The sequence below is a fragment of the Mesocricetus auratus genome, unplaced genomic scaffold, assembly GCF_017639785.1.
Source record: "Mesocricetus auratus isolate SY011 unplaced genomic scaffold, BCM_Maur_2.0 Super-Scaffold_100018, whole genome shotgun sequence".
Classification (NCBI taxonomy): domain Eukaryota; kingdom Metazoa; phylum Chordata; class Mammalia; order Rodentia; family Cricetidae; genus Mesocricetus; species Mesocricetus auratus.
Genome location: NW_024429199.1, coordinates 38,790,679 through 38,811,226, shown reverse-complemented (window position 1 = coordinate 38,811,226; position 20,548 = coordinate 38,790,679). Strand labels below are relative to the sequence as shown.

General features: G+C 43.4%; 1 protein-coding gene across 18 annotated transcripts in view; it reads left to right on the top strand.

Moving 5' to 3' along the window:
- Positions 1-20,548, top strand: part of Syne1 (spectrin repeat containing nuclear envelope protein 1) — a 454,318-nt gene that overhangs the window by 201,785 nt on the left and 231,985 nt on the right. For all 18 annotated transcript variants that reach the window (XM_040728331.1, XM_040728319.1, XM_040728318.1 and 15 more), the window contains 7 exons: positions 14-219; positions 827-982; positions 5,682-5,973; positions 7,011-7,183; positions 10,247-10,556; positions 12,569-12,733; positions 16,314-16,670. In XM_040728331.1, the coding sequence (XP_040584265.1) occupies positions 14-219; positions 827-982; positions 5,682-5,973; positions 7,011-7,183; positions 10,247-10,556; positions 12,569-12,733; positions 16,314-16,670 (1,659 nt within the window). The remainder of the gene's footprint in view (positions 1-13; positions 220-826; positions 983-5,681; positions 5,974-7,010; positions 7,184-10,246; positions 10,557-12,568; positions 12,734-16,313; positions 16,671-20,548) is intronic.

Below are 20,548 nucleotides of genomic sequence, written 5' to 3'. Positions count from 1 at the left end.
CCTCGACTTCCAGGGCATCCTGGATTCAGTCAGTGATGGGCAGAGCAAGCTGGACACAGTGACTCAGGAAGGACAAACTCTGTACGCACATCTGCCCAAGCAAATGGTTAGCAGCATCCAGGAGCAAATCACAAAAGCCAATGAAGAGTTCCAAGCTTTTCTGAAACAGTGCCTTAAAGACAAGCAGGCTCTCCAGGACTGTGCTTCCGAGCTGGGGAGGTAGGTTGTTACAATAGATGCTGTTTCTGCTACACACGGGAGGGGTTTTCAAAGGCTCAGTGGGAACAACTTGTGTGAAAACACAGTGGTACTTGAACTCTTGAGTTTAAATTGTAATGAATGTTGCCCTGCCTTCACCGCAGGTTAACTGCAATAAAATAGTTGATGACTGCTTCTGAAAGTTTTATTTGGCTTTGTTTCCTGTGTAGGAAAAAAAAGCCGACTACTTACATACACTGGTAATTACAAATTATCTGGCTGCATGCCATGTCAGTCAATTTGGCTAACTCAGGTTATTAGAACCAGTTTTCTTCCTTGTATTCATATCTGCTGGGATAATCTTGGTAGAAAGAAGCTACTGAATTTCATAGATCAAGAATCCAGTCACACACCAAACACACACACACACACACACACACACACACACACACACACACACACACACACACACACACGTCTGATCATTTAAGCAAACTTCTTGTTGAATTTTCTTTCTAAGCTGAAAATTCATGAGGCCTTAGTTGCCACAAGAAGAGATTGTAACCTCGACCACTGAGACAGTAGTAGACACATTGAGATTTTTCTAAGATGGTTTTCTTTTCCTTAGCTTTGTGGATCAGCACAGAAAACTGAGCTTGTGGATCCATGAGATGGAAGAAAGGTTAAACGCAGAAAACTTGGGGGAGAGTAAACAGCTTATGTCCGAGAAGAAAAACGAAGTCCATAAAGTCGAGATGTTCCTGGGAGAACTCCTGGCTGCCAGGTAGAGTGTAGAAATGGGGTTATTCATTTGCTGACATGTTTTAGGCTGGTCAGTTAGTTACTGGCTTGATTTTTGGTTGATTTTTGCCGGTTTGGTGGCTGTGGTTTCTTCTGTCCCTGATTATCTCAGCTACCAGGCTTCATTCTTTATGGCTGTGTGGTATTCTACAGAAAGCGTGGGTAAAAATAAGTAGCTCATTTATATCTTTGTTTCCTCTCTGTTTGCTCCCTTCTCTCTCTATCTCCAGTTTAGCTTTTAGAGATTTTTATAAAGAACACAGAACTTCCCTTCCTGGCATTAGTTTGTGTTGATTATTGCCAGAAGAAGCTGGCATAAGAAAACTACAAAACCACACTGAGAAAAAGCACATCTGGGAAGCCCAACTCCCATTCATTTCTTCGCACACTGTAGCTTCCAGGCCTGTCCTATCCACTTGTCCTTACAATATCGATAGTGTCATGAGAGCTCTCCCTCCCTTGGTTCATCTCCTCTGCGGTATCTCCTCATTTCTGCTCTGGCTCCTCTCCTGGGTAGAGTCCCCTTATCTTTTGAGACCACTGCCATCTGCAGGGTCTTGCTAGGTATCTTTTTGCTCCAGCTCTAGCACTTTCTCGTTCTGTCTCTCTAGTGTAAGGTAAAAGTCTTCCTTCCCATCAGGAAGTGCAGCGTGACCTAGAAGGAGGGCTCCTTAGTGACCCTCCTGAAGAGCAATGCTTGTCTAGGAAACAGGAAAATGAAGAGCCCACTCGGCTTAATCAAACTAATCAATAAAATCATAGCCTGAGTAAAAAGTGCCTATTTTGGGCCATGCTCCTTCTCTATGTCCTCCGAGTCCCATTTATGGTCAAATATGCTGGTGTTCATTGTCTTGAAGAACATCCATGTAACAAATGCACAATAGAACATGCATCATGGCTAATCATCCTCTAGTGTCTGTGGAGCTGTGTCTGGGACCCCAGTGGAGACCAAGATTTATGAGCACCCAAGACATGAAGTGGGGTATCACTTCATCTCATCTGCTTGTACCCTCCCACAGTTCGGATCAGCTCTCAATTACTTACCATATAGTGCAAAGTATATGTTATGGAAGTAGCCGCTGTGCTGTTATTCCATGAACAGCGAGAAAGAGAAAAGTCTGTGTGTATTCAATACAGACAGGATTATTTAAAATATATATTCAGTACATTGCTGCGTGGATCTGCAGATGTGGGACCCAAGGATAAAGTGCCCACAGGCATGGTACTTGTTGGTATTCCAGTTTGATAACTGTTGAGACATGCCCCTGGCATGATTTGTCTCCATCTCTGGACTCATTTCAGGGACTTCATTTCTTATCAGCTTTACATTCCCATTGTCTGGAAAAAACAGAAGAACTAAGAGAAAGATAACGTCATATTTTCTAACTTCCTGAAAACTAAACTGTATTTTGCTTTCCAAATTTTGACTCTTGCATAGATACCATATAATATAACCAATCACACACCTACCTGCCTTTCTTGCAGACATTGTAAATGACTTCTGCTTTCGACTCCATTTTTTTCATAAGCTGCTGTTAACACTCATGGCTATTTCTCCTGACATCATTATTCTAAAGCTGCACAGGAAGAAGTATCTCAACACCAGATTCATTGTCTTTTTGTACCTCTCATTATCAAGCGCCCCTTGTCAGTACCCACGTGTGCATGGGTATATGCACATATGGAAGGCAGAAGACAGCCTTAGCTGTTGTTCCTCAGGCATGGTTCTCCTTACTGTTTTGGGAGGTCTCTCATTGGTCAGAAACTATCCAAGAAAGCTAGGCTGGCTGGCTAATGAGTCCTAGAGATACCATCTGCCTGTCTCTACCTCTCAGCACTGGAATTACAAGTGTGAACACTACTAGGCCTGACCTTTATTACTTTTCTAATAACTGCAACATTGAGAGACATGTAATTATTGAAGTATCACTCTCTGTTGTTCTAGGATCAGATGCTAAGTGACCTCTAGTGTGTTCGACTTAGGGTCTTTCCTTACTATCTGGCTACTTCCACCAGCAGCAAAGGGCTCCTCACTCAGATTGTCATGCTGTCACTTCCTTCTTTGTTTTAGGGGGTCTCACTATGTAGATCAGGCTGGCTACCAACTAACCATCTTTCTACCTCAATCTACCAAATGCTGAGATCATGAGCGTGCACCACTACACCGAGCCACAATACCCACTGCTTCCTTCATGTGTGCTGTTTGCTCCTCCCAATCATCTGGGTATCTTCTGTCATAAGGTGCCCAGTCCCTCGAATATTAGAGGGATGTACCCCACGGAAAAGCATAAAGACCTGAGATTCAGGAAGGGTTACTACCCAGTGTGCAAACCATTTTGTAGTAGCAATGGGATGTTTTATATTAGTAATTCCGTAACTCATGACAGGTATAATACCGTGTGCCTCACCTTCCTGCTCACTAAGCAAATTGATTGCAAATTCCCCAGGGTCTTACAGAGGAGGAGTCATGTTGGTCTCAGAGTGACTCAAAAGACGCTGTTTACATAGAAGCCACCCAGAAAGTCAGAGTTATAAATGGTACACATTATGTTCTTTTTCTAGTGTATGTGTGTAGTTTATGTTGGCCAGAGGTATCTACAGGAATTGTTCTCCCCTTTAAATTTTGAGATAAGATCTCTTCTAGGCTAAATGGCAAGAGAGCCCTAGGGACCCATCTGTCTCTGCCTCCTTGGTACTGGGATAACAGGCATGTGTCAGCATGTCCAGAGTTTTGAATGGGCTCTGGGGATCTAAACTCAGGTCATCGTGCATATGTGATGGCCACTTTTGCTGACTCGGCCACCTCCACAGCTACCCAACAGACCTAATTAAGACCTCTTGTCCTTGCCAATCACCAAGGCTTTTCCTGAGAAGTTCAGGCTCCCTTGACTCGTGTTTATAGAGGCTTTGAACTAAAGGGGAATGAAGAAATGATAGCCAAAGGGTACAAAGCCCTACTCCCAAGGAATATGGGGTATGCTGCCTTGCTCTGCTTCAGATATAGTTTATTGGAAGCATGCGGATGTAGCTAAAAATAGAAAGTTGTATTTTTTTAAAAGTCTGTGAAAATAATTTCAAAAGCTCCCACCATGGAAAATATGTGAAGTATGTGATGTGATGGATACATTGAACAGCTTGATTCAGTCACTCCATATTATGCTCATAAGCCACAGTATTGCTTTACAAACTGTACATTTACGTGACTACAAACTGTTACTTTGTAATTAAAAGAAGGGAAAAAACTAGCCAAGTTGAACTAAGAACTCAGAACATTACAACCAAGCCACTCAAGGGTTTGAGTTCTTTTCACCAGACCCAGTTACATAGCTCCAAGCTGTGAGGGCCACAGTGCTCAAGGTATACCAAGGAAACCAATTGGCTCCTACCATGTTATTTGAAAGCAGGCCCCCTCCACTCTGTCTCTGCCTAGCCTTGTGTCATGTCCTGGGGGATGGAGATGGGTGCAGTCACCCTGGCTTCTAGACAGTGATGGCCTGTGGGTGGATTCAGGTATATTAGGTTAGAGAGCAGGACATGGCGTAGAGGCACGAGAGTCCTGCACGTATCAACTGTCTGTCTCGGGTTGTTGTGGATACTGCCTAGGGATGGCATGGATGCCTGTGTGAAGAGGCAACTCAGAAAGTAACAGGCAAGCAGACTTCTCAGGAAGGAGAGATGTCAACTTTATTCATTACTTCTCTTACTGCTGAGACAAAATACCCAACAGGAGTGACCTGAAGAAGGAAGGCTTGATTGTGGATTACCATTAGAGGAGACACAGTTCATCATGGTGGGAAAGGCTGATTGTGGATTACCGCTAGAGGAGGCACAGTTCCTCATGGTGGGAAAGGCTGATTGTGGATTACCGTTAGAGGAGGCACAGTTCATCATGGTTGGAAAGGCTGATTGTGGATTACTATTAGAGGAGACACAGTTCATCATGGTTGGAAAGGCTGATTGTGGATTACTGTTAGAGGAGGTACGGTTCATCATCGTTAGAAAGGCTTGAATGTGGATTACCGTTAGAGGAGGCACAGTTCTTCATGGTGGGAAAGGCTTGAATGTGGATTACCGTTAGAGGAGGCACAGTTCTTCATGGTAGGAAAGGCGTGGCAGCAGGAGCAGCAGGCCAACCATCTGCTTACACTGCGTCAGCAGTCAGGAAGTACAGAATGAGCGGGAGGGGGAGCATGGCAATGAAATGAATGTCAAGGCTCACCCTCAGTGACCCACTTCCTCCAGTAAGGATCTGCCTCCCCAAACTTCCCAAACATCACCAGCCACTGGGAACCAAGGGTCTAAATCCATGGGCCAATGGGGGACACTTCACATTCAAACTGTAACATCCACAATAGAGCATGGGGCCTTGTCGTGCTTAGGATACCAAATAGGAATGGAAAAATGCTAGAGATAAGATGAGCCCACTTCCTGGACTGAATTCCTAGAGACATAGGCTCTGCCACTGGGACTCAGTTGGAGACATGGCAGAAATGGACTCATACTCCCTGACACATGTTGGCTACACTAAGAAGGTAAGTAGCCAGCCTGGTCCCCAACATCTTGATGTTAAAGTTATATCAACCATGAGCTCTTGTCTGGTTCCTGACCCAATGTCAACAGTCATTTTTCACCCCCCTGGATCCAGGATTCCAGAACTAAAAAAAGAAATTCTGTTTGTCCAGAGAGTCCCTTGACAAGCTCTCCCAGAGAGGGCAGCTTCTCAGCGAAGAAAGCCACGGTGCTGGAAAGGGGGGCCGCCGGTATACCCAGCTGCTTACCAGCTACCAGAACCTTCTCAGAGAAACCAAGGAGAGGCTGCGCCGCTGTCAGCTGGCCCTACAGGAGCACGAAGCTCTTGAAGAAGCTACACAGAGCATGTGGTCCCGGGTAAAGGACGTGCAAGACAAGCTGGCTTGTGTGGAGAGCACCCTCGGGAACAAGGAGACATTAGAGGGACGATTGTCACAGATTCAGGTATGTGCAGCCCACAACTGCTGCCCATTGCTCTGATTGGATGTACAGAGGCTAGAATTGGTCCCAGTTGTCTGGGAAATGTCAAATGGAAATGTGGGAGATGGAGGGAATAGATAAAATATTCAGAGAACTTGGTTTTTTTCTTCTTTTGGGAAAGGGAGCTCTTTTGTTTTAACAGCTTTAGTTTTTGTTTGTTTCATTCAGTGGTTAGCCATCAAAGTAGACTAAATACCTACCTTGTTATAAGTACTCTGAGAATTGCTGGGAATATAGAAATAGTAGTTAGAACCTGTGGTCTAATAGGTCAAAGACGAGTATGTGACCTATTATTGCAGAACATATATGTCTGGGCTGTGAATGGAGTGACAAGGTTTCTCTGTAAACTCAAGACAGACCTGCAGTTGACGTGACCTTGAACAATGGGAGTTAGCCAGGCAACAGCAGGAGAGGTTGCATTCTTGGCGAATGTGTCTTCTTCGTTGCCTAAATGAATTCTCTCTTTCTTGAAACCAATCAACAAAATTGTAATTACTGGCTGGTGGCCCAAAGTTTTCCAAGAATTTAAGTTGATCTTTAGACCCCATGCTTCCTGATATCTAGCTTATACTATTCTAGTCTAAAGTTTATGCAAATTTATTGCTTGTGTTTTACAGTGAGATATTCTTGCCTTGATTATCTTGGCTGGTGGGAAGCAGAAATGCATGCATAAATGTGTGCATGCGTGTGGCCCTATCATTCTTCAGTAACTATCCATCTTGTTTTTTAGTCTCTCGTTAGCCTGGAGCTCCTGTAGCAGGCTGACTGGCTAGCCAGGGATCCCAGGATCTGCCTGTCTCTGCCTCCCCAGAGCTAAGAATGCAGGCACATGCCACCACTCCCAGCTTTTTATGTGAGTTCTGGGGATTAAACTCAGATCTTTGTGCTCAAAAACTGAGCTATCACTCTAAACCGAGGCTCTTTAGTTCTGGGAAGCAGCCATTGTTTAGTGTTGCAGGTTTTCAGGTTCCCTCTAACAACCTCTCCTCCTTCCTCCCCAGGACATTCTCCTCATGAAAGGCGAAGGAGATGTCAAGTTGAATATGGCCATTGGCAAAGGGGACCAGGCCTTAAGAAGCAGCAACAAGGAGGGTCAGCAGGCGATCCAGGCTCAGCTGGAGACACTTAAAACAACATGGGCTGATGTCATGAGTTCTGCCATCCATGGGCAAAGGTACAAAACCTTCTCTTAGTTCTTATTTGCCCAAATAAAACCCAGAAGTTCCATAAAGTCATGCCACAGAACCAAGGCAGTGTGTGGAAGAGTTCCCAAGCATGTTATTTCCCTATGTTCCCGCATGTCTGTCTTTGCCTGTGTTATATTCCCCATGGGGCAAAGACTAGTGCTGGTATGTTAGTGTGCTTCACTTTTGTGTTATCTTAATATTTTTGTCCCTCTTCCCACCCCTCCAATCCCACAGCCTCCACATCCTCACCCAAGTCTCTCTCATGGAATCGTGCACAAAACACGAGCTTGAGGAAATATCTGTTTTTAAGCCAAGAACATCTGATTCTTTAGTAGCTCTTAGCTATTTAAAGGTATGGGCAGGGAATTTTTGTCAGTCAATTGTAGTGTTGACAGCCGAGCTTAACGTGTACATCTGTTCCTCACCCTGGAGTCACCGTACCTAGCTGGTGACGTCGGATATGTGTGGGTGCTTCTGGTTGTCACAGTGATACAGATACCCAGGCCTTTAGTGGAGAAGATGTGGAGAGCCGGAATTCTACAAAAAGGGAAATGTTCTTATGCTATCAGTCATTAACCCATTCAGAATTGTGTAGACCTGTTGCAGTATGGTCTGACCTAACTCATACAAGGAATCTATAAAGGTGATCCAATGAGGGTCACGGTTGAGTGGTGCTTCCCAGAGACCAGGATGGAGAGGATTCTCCTTGGGTACAAATAAAGTTAGATAACAGCAAGAGAATCTTCAGTGCTGCTCCATAGTTGGCAGGATGAAGAGAGGTCACAGTTAAGTAGTACACATTTCAAAAATCTAGGAGAAAGTGTAGTTAAATGTCTCACCATAGAATGAACATAGAGCTTTTTCAAGAGAGATGTGTGTGTTTGATTTAAACACATGGATCCATGTTTCAGAATATAATATGGCCCCACTAATATGTGCAACTTTTTGTGTCATTTGCATTTTTTAGTTGGTAGGGAAGGAGAGAAGAAAGAATGGAAAGGAGGGGGACAGAGTGCAGGCCTGCCCTGTATTGGTCACTGGTGAAGAAGTAGAGAAAATAATTTTGTGATTGTATTTAGGAGTGGAAGCCTTCACCTTCCCCAGGTCTTTTCTCAAGTTTTCTGTACCTGTCCAGCAGGCTTGTTGGGCAAATAACTTCCACCGAGAATTAGACTAAAACACGTGCCGGAATCCATATCCTGAAGGTTCTCTACTATTCATTCACTCCAGAAGTAGGTTCCCAAAGTGACAGCAGCAAATAATTGACCAGGAAATGAAGGGTCGTCGCAGGTCACAAGACCCACTGCAGTCATCTCCTGACATGCAGGCAGACCCTGGGGCATCTAGCATTAGTGTGGGTTTTCTTCATTTGTAAGAAAGAGAAAGTAGTAAGAGAAAGTAGCGTTCCAGGCAAACAGGACACTGCGTCTTCATCACAACTCCTAGTGATCAGCAAAGAAAAGTCAGGTTCCGTGGGGCTCTCCCATCCTATAGGAGGCTGCAAGAGCATAAACAACGTCCCAGTGGTTGGCAATGGGCCAGCTTTCAACTTTATAGAACCGAATAGAGATGTGGGAGAACTTTTTCAAATATTAAAATAAAATGCTAAGTCCCAGAAACAGGTTCAGAGCTCTGCCTCTTATTTCAGCAAGAAATGAAATCTGACAGCTACATACTGGGTGGTTTCCTTGTCCAAGTGATTTCGGCAAACAATGAGCCGAAGCAAAATCCGTTTTGCCTTCCAGGAGACCAGAGGCTAGGGAGAAGTATACATTCCAGAAAACTGACTCAGATTGTACTACCAACAACTTTCAAAAGACACGCAGCTGTGACAGAGGAGGTGGATCTGGTGGCTTCTGGAGTGTGACATTGATTTAGACTTTTCAGAGACTCCCCGGAAGGGTAGGACTCCGAAGCAGTATCATGTCGAACATGCCGAAACAGAAGCAACAGCTTGAGCAAGTCATGGAAGCTCATTGTCTGTGTGCTCCTGACTCCAGAAGAGCCAGATGCTATGCAAAGTAGGCCAGGGCATTCACCCAGCATGATCATGGGACAGTCTCTCTGTTGGTCAGTGGACCGCTTCCTAGGAGGTCTTGAGTTTGAGTGGTGGTGTGAGGAGATGACTGGGAAAGTAAGGGAATGAGAAAAGAGAGAGGAAAGGAGACAGAGGAGAAGAGAGGAGAAGGAAGGGAGAGGAGAGAGGAGATTATTGTAAAGCTCATCATTGGAACCTTCCCTACTGCCGTCTTTGAAAGAATGTATTTCTCTATTAGGAAATCTGATGAGTTGACTAGTAAATTTGTGGCTACTTTTCCCATAAATACATTGAGTCTTGATTTATTCAGATATATAACACAAAATAGTTGGCCATTATCTGTGTACAGTCTTAAACTATAGTATTTACCCAGGAAAAATACCTTAATTAAAATACCTTAAAACTAAAGTTAAATGTTAGTGAACAACTAGTTGCCATCAGAGTTTAGTAATACAGACTAAACACAAGACTATTTAATAATTTGTATGTGCTGCCGGGCGGTGGTGGCGCACGCCTTTAATCCCAGCACTTGGGAGGCAGAGGCAGGCGGATCTCTGTGAGTTCGAGGCTGGGATGGACCGATAGCCTCCAAAACAATACAGAGAAACCCTGTCTCAAAAAACCAAAAAAAAAAATAATTTGTATGTGCTTAAAAAGAATTTAATTAACAATGTGTACTAAGTTTTCATAACTACAATATATGAATTATCAATTCACTTGAGACAATTAGTATTTGGAAGATAGTTGTCTAGGGGTGTGTGTGTGTGTGTGTGTGTGTGTGTGTGTGTAGCAACAGCTTGCTTCAAATTCCAGCATTTGTTAATTTTGTTTAAAGCAACTATACCCTGGTTTTGACAGATCAAAAAAGTTGTTTGCCTCTGCTCTCAAAAACATTTCATCATTACAATATTCAGAAGAGCACTTTAAAATAGATTCATTGGCCCTGTAGCTGTGTTTTGGCAGACATACCAAGGTTGGAACTCAGTTTTACAGTATATGACACCCATTCTAGCACGCTGGAGTCTGTGATCGACCAATGGAATGACTATTTAGAGAAGAAAAGCCAGTTGGAGCAGTGGATGGAATCGGTGGATCAGAAAGTAGAGCATCCTCTACAACTGCAGCCAGGGCTGAAGGAGAAGTTTTCCCTGCTGGACCACTTTCAGTCCATCGTCTCGGAGGCAGAGGATCATGCAGGTGCACTGCAGCAGCTGGCAGCAAGGTCCAGGGAGCTGTACAAGAAGACTCAGGATGAGTCCTTCAAGGAAGCTGGCCAGGAAGAGCTGAGAACACAGTTTCAGGACATAACGACTGTGGCCAAGGTGAGCACTTTAGACCAATGCAAACGTTTCAAAGCACAGGTAAGGAGCTTAATGTGAATCTAATTACTGGATCTGGCCAGTCTGCAACTATGTGTAAGTTTGTTGGGCAGGGATCCCATAAATATTATTAGAAAGGTGGAAAATATCTGCCTCTGCTTCCATCAGTCACTGGATGAAGGGTCTAGGATAGCATACAAGGTAGTCCTCGATCTCATCATCAGGGAGGGGCTATTAAGGTAGTCTCCAATCTTTGGGGCCTTGGGTAGTAGATCAGTGTTTACCATGGCGTATGAATGAACTTTGGGAGCCCATTCCACATGATGGGATGCTCTCTCAGACTGGACACATGGGAGAGGGCCTAGGTCCTGCCTTGGATGGAATGACAGACTCTGGAGATTCCCCCAAGGAGGGCCTCACCCCCCCACCGGGGAATGGTGTAGAGATTGGGTGGGGGGCTGGGAGGGCTGGTGGAGGGGCAGAGGAGGAGGGGGTGGGAGAGGGAACTGAGATTGGCATGTGAAGCATGTTTCTAATTTAAATAAATATATTGGGGAAAAAAAGAAAGTTGGAAAATAGAGAGAGCACAAACAGGAACACAGAAGGGATGGCTGCCTGGGAAAGGAAAGGGGACCAGTAGTTAGGGAGGGGGCACTTGCCCAGGCTGCAGGGAAGGGGGATGGAAGAAACACATAATGAATAGGGAACCAGTTAGATGTAGGGGATGGGCACTTTCAAAGACTATGGGTAAGGGAAATGCATATGCATGTAATACATGATGCATATGTATGAAGGTGCTCCGATGAAGCCCATTGCTGTGCATGCCAGCCTAAAGATTAATTCACAAATAAATAAAAGATCTATACACACGACTGCTCCCATGCACTGCTCTCACTGCAGACCTGGGGATGTTCATAACTTTGTGTTTTTGTCCTTATCTGCATCCCTTTCCCTTGTAAGACTGAACATCAACTGTTGATTTGTGTTTCTTCTTCATTTACCACTGTTATTTGAAATGCAAGGTTTCTTACTTCTCAGATTCTAACTGTGTTAAAAGAACTGAGTTTATTTAACCATTAATAAAACCTGCATTTTCCTATTCTCTAAACTCAAGGCTTATGTGTGTGTACACACACACACACACACACATGTATATATATATACATTATTATGGAAAATTGAAAATAATTCCATGTATGTATATATCTATAAATATAATTCCCTGCATTATTTGCTTTCATATACTTGTGGACGTTACAGATATTAAGGCATGGGGATTTGTGTTGGTCTTCCCTTACATTGGCTTGCCTTTTGAGGACTCTGAGTTGTCGACACTACTGTTGTCACATAAATGTTTGTTTATCCTTATTTTTATCTTTGAGTCAGAAAGATGTAAGTTTGACTTATGAACCTTGGCTCTCTCTGAATCTGTGCCTTGGGTGTGTTACTAGCCTCTCCCTAGGCTGGTGAATCCCCTGATGTCAAATGAGATGGCAATAGGATTTAATGCAGTGGAAAATGCTATTTCAAGAACAGTAATAATAACAGTAGTTACTATTATAATTATGATTAATTAGCTTGTTTGGAATATTAGCATTTATTGAGTGCAGATCTTTATGCTGAGCTACAAATTGCAAAATGCTAGGCTTTTAGGGAAATGGTTGCTTCCTCAAATTGTTAGATTTACAATTTCTTTTCTTTTCTTTCTTTCTTCCTCTGTCTGTCTGTCTGTCTGTTTGTCTTTTCTTTCTCTCTTTCTCACAAAATCTCACTATGTATTCATGGCTGGCCTTGGAGCTCCATAATGTAGATCTTGGCAGCCTCATATTCACAGAGATCTGCCTGCCTCTGCCCGTTGTGTAATGGTTTCTTTTTAAGATACTGCGTTCACGGAGAATGCAAGAATAAATTCTAGGTCTTCTGAGAGACATCGAAACCTCTGTCGAGTCTGTCTTTCACCAGATTTCATGTTTGCAGTAACTACGGCTGTGCCTGTGCTTTTCCTTTTTAACTAGGAGAAGATGAGGAAAATAGAGGAGATCGTGAAAGACCACCTCATGTACCTAGACGCAGTCCAGGAATTCACAGATTGGCTCCACTCCGCAAAGGAGGAGCTCCACCGGTGGTCAGACACATCTGGAGATTCGTCAGCTACCCAGAAAAAGCTATTGAAAATTAAGGTGAGCAAAGAGGCCTGCTTTACTCTGCATCCATCCATGGGTTCTCCAGTATAGCCTCGGGTTCATGATAAGGGTTTAGTGCATAAGATTCTTCTTTTTTTTTTCAAATGTTTTCTTCCTGAGTTTGGTTGGTGCGTTATTGCTGCATATATCAGTAAGTCTAAACATAAACAAAGTTTAAGAAAATAATGGGAAGGAACTTAGTTCCTCTTATGAGCAAAATTTGGCCTTGTCTGGATGTGTTTCTATATGCAAATGTACTTACTGCTGTAGTGTGAGACTAAGAAATACTTGCCACCCTGTTGGGCTGACAAAACCAATGTAACCAGAGCTGAAGAAGTTTTTTAAAGTTTCAGCTCTGAAACCAGAGGGCCTTCTGCAGCATCCTTTATATCCCGACTTTCTAGGTTTTTGAAAAAATCACTTTTGTCAATGTCCTCAAGTCTCATTGGAAATTATTATTATTATTATTATTATTATTATTATTACTATTAATATAAACTGCAATTTCCTGAATCAGCTCTAAGGGGCTCTTTGGAAGACTAAGTTACATCTCTCATATAAAATACTTAGCACCAGAAGGCAAACAAAAATTTTTTTTGAAAAGATTTTAAAAAATACTTGCCTGGCCACGGAGTGTACTCGATAAGAAAGCCCAGTGGGTTTGGGGAAGGGAGGGACTGACTCGGAATGGAATGGGAAGATGAAAGAGTCGAGAGGACCAGGCATGGTGACGTACACTTATCAGGTGATCAGGTGCACACTTAAGAGGAGAGGCAAGGGGACTCACTCCCACAGGTTCAGTGATGCTCTGGTCTACATAGCAAGTTATGGAGCAATAAGGGATACGTAACGTAGTAAGATTCTGTATCAAAAGAAACAAAACAAATGAATAGAAATAGATAAAAAAAAGCTAGTAAAATGGTGAGGGTTAAGTTTTTACCCCAACTTAATAGAGACCTCATCTAAGGAAATGGGTACATGTAGGAGACCATAAAGCCAAAGCCCAGGCAGACCTAAGATTTAAATGAATTCTGGGAGATAGAGGAAAAAGGAAGGAGGAATACATGGTCACCACCACCAGAGAGGCTGAAGATCACTTTCTGGGTTTGACAGCTGAGCTCTTTGGCAAGCCTGACAGTTATTTCTACAGCAGGGGGAGTGATGAGCCGAGCAAATTGCATGGGTTTAGGATGGAATGGCAGGTGAGGAAGAGAAGACAGCAAAGATCGATCAAGTTTTTGAGTGGTTAATTTGAAAAACCTATGAGGAGGCAAAGAAAGTACCCCTCCTGCTCTTCTGTGCTGTGACATCCCCCCCCAACAGAAGCAACCACTCAGAAGCACAGTGTCTCCATAGATGAAGACATGAATGAACATGTGTGTGTGTGTGTGTGTGTGTGTGTGTGTGTGTGTGTGAGAGAGAGAGAGAGAGAGAGAGAGAGAGAGAGAGAGAGAATGAAAAATCAAGAAATGTTATGCAAAGTCTATTTTGAAGCACTGTAATTACGCTGTTTTCATTGAAGGTCTGGATTGGGACTGAGGAGTTGGCTCCATGTGTAAAAGCACCTGCTCTGCAAGCATGAGGACTTGGTTTGAATTCTTAGCACTCATGTAAATATCTAGGCATGGCTGTAACTCCAACACTGCCGAGTGGAGACAAGTGGTTGCCAGCCAGCCTATCCAAAACGGTCAGCTTCTAGCTCAGTAAGAGATCCTATCTCTAGAAAGTAAAGCAGAGAGAGATAGAAAAGACTCCTGATGTCCTGTTCTCATCTTATAAGCCATGCACACCCATACACTGGTGTGCATAGGACACGCACACGCATACACTCACACAAAGATGATCTATGTGAATGGAATTAGGGTTAGCAAGCATGGACCTGTTTTCACACCCACTGAAACTGAGATAATGAATATGAGGGTATTTGAGGAAACTGACTTTTGACCGTAGAGACTCTGTGAATTCCAAGTTTGAAAATGCTCAAAAGGTTGAATATTGTGTTCTAAAGCTTTCTTGTTTAATATAACACTCTCTAAGTGATAATTTTTCTTTGTTTGGCCACTAACCACTCTATGTAGTAATAAACAGAGATGTCTTTTAGAATCCTGTGGCCAAGAAAGGCCAACTACACACACACACACATACACACACATACCACACATACACACACACAAAGTGCTGTGTGTAAGAACACATTTACGCATGTGTTATTGTGCTTTTGACTACTGTATGACTAGACATTATAAATGACCTGCACCAAAGTGTGCCTCTATTGTTTGTACATGTGAGAACACAGATTAACTTCAGGCTAATGAAGCCAAATGCAAGGTGCGTTATGTAGACTAGTTAAATGCAAGGTGTGTTATGTAGACTAGTTAAATGCAAGGTGTGTTATGTAGACTAGTTAAATGCAAGGTGTGTTATGTAGACTAGTTAAATGCAAGGTGTGTTATGGAGACTAGTTAAATGCAAGGTGTGTTATGTAGTCTAGTTAAATGCAAGGTGTGTTATGTAGACTAGTTAAATGTAAGGTGTGTTATGTAGACTAGTTAAATGCCCTTTCTGCTTCACACATCTATGACACATATATGACACTCAATGCCTTGCTTTTCTGTTGCGAACTTGTAATTGATCCTGTTCATTATTTCTCCTCCTCCTCTCCTTGTTTTTGTCTCTAATAATTACCTTTCATTTTCCTTAACCCAGGAGTGAAGACATAATTTTGCTTTAACACTGACAAAATCTAGCTATAACAATACATGTTGCAAATATGTATGTACCACATGACTATTTTAGCACGAAAATGTCATCAGAAGCATTTGTTTTCAAAAGGAAATGCCATGGCTTACCTACTTCACAATTAATATTCTAATTACATCCTAAAGTCTGTTCTCTATATGAGCCTCAAGACTAAACATGGTATCTGAATTGTCAAATTTCCAGTGAGGTTTCTTTTTCTGGGGAAAAATGATAGCAATAAACAAACCCTGGCTGGAGTTTGCTTCAAACTTCTAATTAAGTCGGTCTGTGAATTATTAATTTCAGTGACCATAAAAATGCCTCCTTAGGTACAGAAATATCTGAGATTGAGGAGGACTTGTTCTCTTCTTGCCGTGGGTCAGCCTGACTCCCAGCAGGAAGAAATACGATTTAAGCCACCCCTATGGAAGATGGTGGGAATTAGAGACCTCAGACAGGACACAACTCCGTTGTCCATTCACATAAGGGACATAAGGTTTTCTGGGATTCTTTTTAGTCTGTAGGAGCTGACAACCACAGATGAAAATCTAAGTCACTACCACACTTCCATATATCTAAATACCATCTGTGTTCAGCATGCCGGTCCGGCCTGTGAGAACACTGAGACACCCTGAGCCATTTTGCAATAAGTCAGGCACTCATGATACCAATTGCTGCTAATAGAACATGGGCGATTGCAGACTCAACAACTCTCGTCCCTTTTGCACATTCGCTCAGACTTCATAGCGGGACAGAGTCCCATTCTGCACACATTCGAAAACTGGCAGCCCAAGTGACTAACGGCCTCCTTGGTTTCCATGACGATATTCCATTACAGGAGCTGATAGATTCCAGAGAGATCGGTGCAGGCCGCCTAAGCAGAGTGGAGTCGCTGGCCCCGGCGGTGAAACAGAACACAGCTGCCAGTGGGTGTGAGCTTCTGAACTCAGAGATGCAGGCCCTGCGCGCCGACTGGAGGCAGTGGGAAGATAGCCTGTTCCAAGCGCAGAGCAGCCTGGAGAGCCTGGTCAGTGAAATGGCCCTCTCGGAGCAGGAATTCTCCGGCCAGGTAGCCCAGTTGGAGCAAGCCCTGGAACAGTTCAGTACTCTTCTGAAAACCTGGGCCCAGCAGCTTGCCCTCCTGGAAGGCAAGCACACGGATGAGGAGACAGCGGAATGCTGGCACAAAGGACAAGTAAGTCTCTTGTCGCCTTCCTGTTTACCACTGGGATGGATAAGCCAAACATTTCTTTGGCTCTTGTGGTTGCTTTAAAAAAACAAAAAGAGCCCCTGTGCTAAGAGCAAGCAGCACTCACAGGCAGAAAAAGTATTTAATAAATTTGCAATGTGTGAACTTTTTTCCTTCTCCTATAAATCAAACTTTGGGAAAAGTTAACACACATGTGGGTGCTGTTATATCCTGTAGGCAACATTATTTCTGGTGGAGATATTTTACTTTCTTTCTGATGGTGCAAGAGTTTGCAATACTGTATTCAGCCACTCAGCCTGGAAAATGGCCTGTGGGCAGAGGCATAAATAGACAGAGAGTCATAGCTGTTTGCTTGCCAGTTAACTCTTTCAATTAGGCGATTGAATTTATAGCTTGGAAAGACACATTTGAAAATCCACTGAAGCACAACTAATAGTTTTCACTGTCTGTTTTTCCTCTTCCTGGCTTTGACAGCTAAACCTGAATTGGCTTGTTAATACACATTAACACTTATAGTCGCCTACCAGGTTTTTTTAAGCCACTACCTCTTTTAGAATGTGAGAAAGGGGAGCAGAAAGGGGAGAATGAACTGAGGTTTAACAATCTCCGCCTTCTTTGAGTCCTCTTGGGTGTCTTGGCGATCCTCTCAATACTTGTTGCTTTATAGTACTCAGGATCGTGGCTGTCCTTAAAAGGAAGTTTAGTGAGGTAACTGCCTCTGTTTCTATTTATGTTATAATCATTTCGACATAGCTCCGGCCCATTTAGGCAGTCACGGAGTATTTCCAGCACCATCTTGTGTAAGTTAACTTTTGGGGGCAGGCATGGTACACTATGAAATAAAAGTTCGTAACTAGCCAGGCACTATTTTACTGAGAATGTTTCTCAGCTGTTTTGGTTGTTTTCTTAATGCTTCCCTAGTCTTTAGGGTCTCTGATGCCAGAATCATATTATGCAGGGCAAGGACAAAGAGAGGCTGGGAACTGCTCCATGGAGTCTGATGATGATGATGTCGCAGTGTTTTAACTCTTTCTCTTTTTCCACTTTACTTTCCATTCTAATAGTGTGAGGGAATAGAATTTTAAAGAAATGCCTGGTTGTAGCTAGAATCACCTTGCTATCCTCAACAGTCATCTCCTGTGTTGGGACTGCTATTGGACAATAGACAAGGGCTATCAGGATACACGTGCTGATGCAATCAGAAATACAGGTTTTCAGTTGTGCTGGGTCCAGGATGACAGGCAGTCCCTGCTGTCACATCTAAAGATTCTGAGGGCAATAGGACGTTGCTCCTTCTCACAGTCATCTAAAGATGACATGGGTCAATTGTCTAGTGATGGAATTTTATCTAAACTTTAAGATAACACTTCAAACTCCGTGAGTATGTGACAAAATATTTATAAAATAGATGGGCTTGGACTCTGAAAGCAACATTTTGCTCTCAGGAAGGTCTCCTGACTGCCGTCAATCATATTGAACACTACAGGCCATTTAAGTGTTTGTCTTGTGTCATCAGGATATCCCTTTAAGGTTGATGGTCTATTAACTATGTAATCCAACACTGCAAACTTCCTGTAGATTGTATTTATAAAATTCCCTTTCAAACCAATGGGTTGTTAGTTTGGAAATGTAGCTATTCCTTTAGCTGGACAAAGAAAAGAATGTCTTTAGAGCTCGATGGGACCGAAAGCATACCAGCCAATGCAGTATTCATGAGATGAAGGTTCTGCTAAAATCTGGACTTAAAGTCACTGAGGATTTTTTATTTATGTGTATGTGTGTGTGCATGGATGCATGCACAAATATGTATAGGTGCCTATGGAATACAGAAGAAGGTGTCAGATCACTTACAGCTGGAGTTATCAGTAGTTATGAGTCCCTCAATGGGGGTGTTGGAAACCCAACTCGGACCCCGTGGGAGAGTCAAATCTCTCTTAACCACTCTTGCATCCCCATGAATATATTTTTTAAATGTAAGGTGTGACTGAAAAGATTTCCATCTTTAATGTCACCTCATTTATAATTGACCTACTTAAATCTCATTTTTAATATTTTTGGTAGATAATTACATTTTTGTAGTTCTCATGATATTTCCTTCTAAATTATTCAATATGGTAAGGGAAAAAATGACCATTTCTAGGTTAGTGTTTAGAGTTTCAGAGAGAAACTATATGGTTGCTTTTGTGAGTTTCCTAAATAAAAAATGTTTCAGAGGTCTTTGGGATACAAGTCAGTGTTTCCGTGGCTTGCTGTGAGACCCTGGCTCCCATCCCCAGCACCACGAGAAAGGAAAGGGAGAGAATAAAAGGAAATCAAAGGGAAGGGAGAGGAGAGGAAAAGGCCGATTCATGTTTTAGAGCCTCTGTTCAGACACTGAGCTACTTTCCATGGACATTCCAAGAACCCTGCCCCTTGCCTTCGAGATCATAATCTGTGTGGACACAGAAGAATGAAACAAGTAGAGACAGTCCTTATGACAAATGCCCCAGACATGCTGTACATCTGTCCTAGTTAAGGCTCCAATTGTTGTGATAAAACAAAAACAAAACAACAGGGGTGTGGAACTCTCAGATCACACTCCGTCATTGAGGAAAGTCAGGGCAGGGGCTCGTGGAGGGGCGCTGCTTTACTGGATTGCTCTTTATCGATTGCTGAGCCTGCTTCCTTACAGCACCCAGAACCACCTTCCCAGAAATGATACCTTCCCCCAGTGAGCTGGCCTGACTCACATCGATCCTCAGTTAGAAAGGAATGCACCACAGGCTGGCCTACAGGGGGTATTGTGTCACCTGAGGCTCTCTTCCCAGATGACTCTAACTTGTGTCACGTTGACATGGATATGCCAGCACAGCATCTTCAGATAAGTATCCCTGGGAAGATGAAGGACCACAGAGAATGCCTTGAGGAACCAGTGGTAGAGCAGAATGGGGGGGGTAATTACAACTTGATCAGATAGGTGAAATGGGGGAATAGCACCAAGAGAGGAGAAATGTAGGACAGGAGGGTAGAGAATAGAAGTCACTTAAGAGCTCTGTGCCACCCTAGGACGTTTCAGGACGTAAGTGGGGACCAGGGGAAAGAACGTGAGGAGGCAAGGGGGCGCGTGGTTAAAAGAGAGATCTATAACTTAGGATAGGTTCAGCTCGGGTGTCTCTGCATGAAGTCAGAGAGGGACAAATGAGCGTGCCATGTGCCCTTTCCTAGGGAGATGTGAGCAGACATTCCCCTCACCCCAAATACATCACTGATGACACACTGAAGAAAGAATCCTACCTAAGTGTGACTTGGTGAACCAGTGAGTCCTGTGGGGCTCCTAACAGAAGCATGGATAACTCAGAGGCAGCTGTACCACTGAAATCCTCGCCATAGTATGGGGGACAACTCATGAAAGCTGATGTCTGTTTCCCCTTGCAGGCTCCTAACAGAAGCATGGATAACTCAGAGGCAGCTGTACCACTGAAGTCCTCGCCATAGCATGGGGGACAACTCATGAAAGCTGATGTCTGTTTCCCCTTGCAGGCAGTGCCACTGGAAACCATCTCCCTCCCCCAACACTCAGTCACTGCTTGAACAGCCTTAGGGAGGGCACTCGGGATTCTTGTCACTTTCAGTACTTCCCAAGTCATGGAAACTTCACAACCTTCCCGAACCTTGTTTTGTGGTGTTTCTGTGTCTTCTGAGGTTTCCCCTCCCTCCAGGAAGGAAAGTTTTGATTCAGAGGGAATAACTACACCATGATGCCAACTCTTCTGATTAACAGCAGCCAGAGGACAGTGATGTTATTTATACTATGAAAACACAACAGAGACTTAGTGTGTTGATGAGGGCTGTGGGCCACCACTCCATAAATACCACTGAGAACA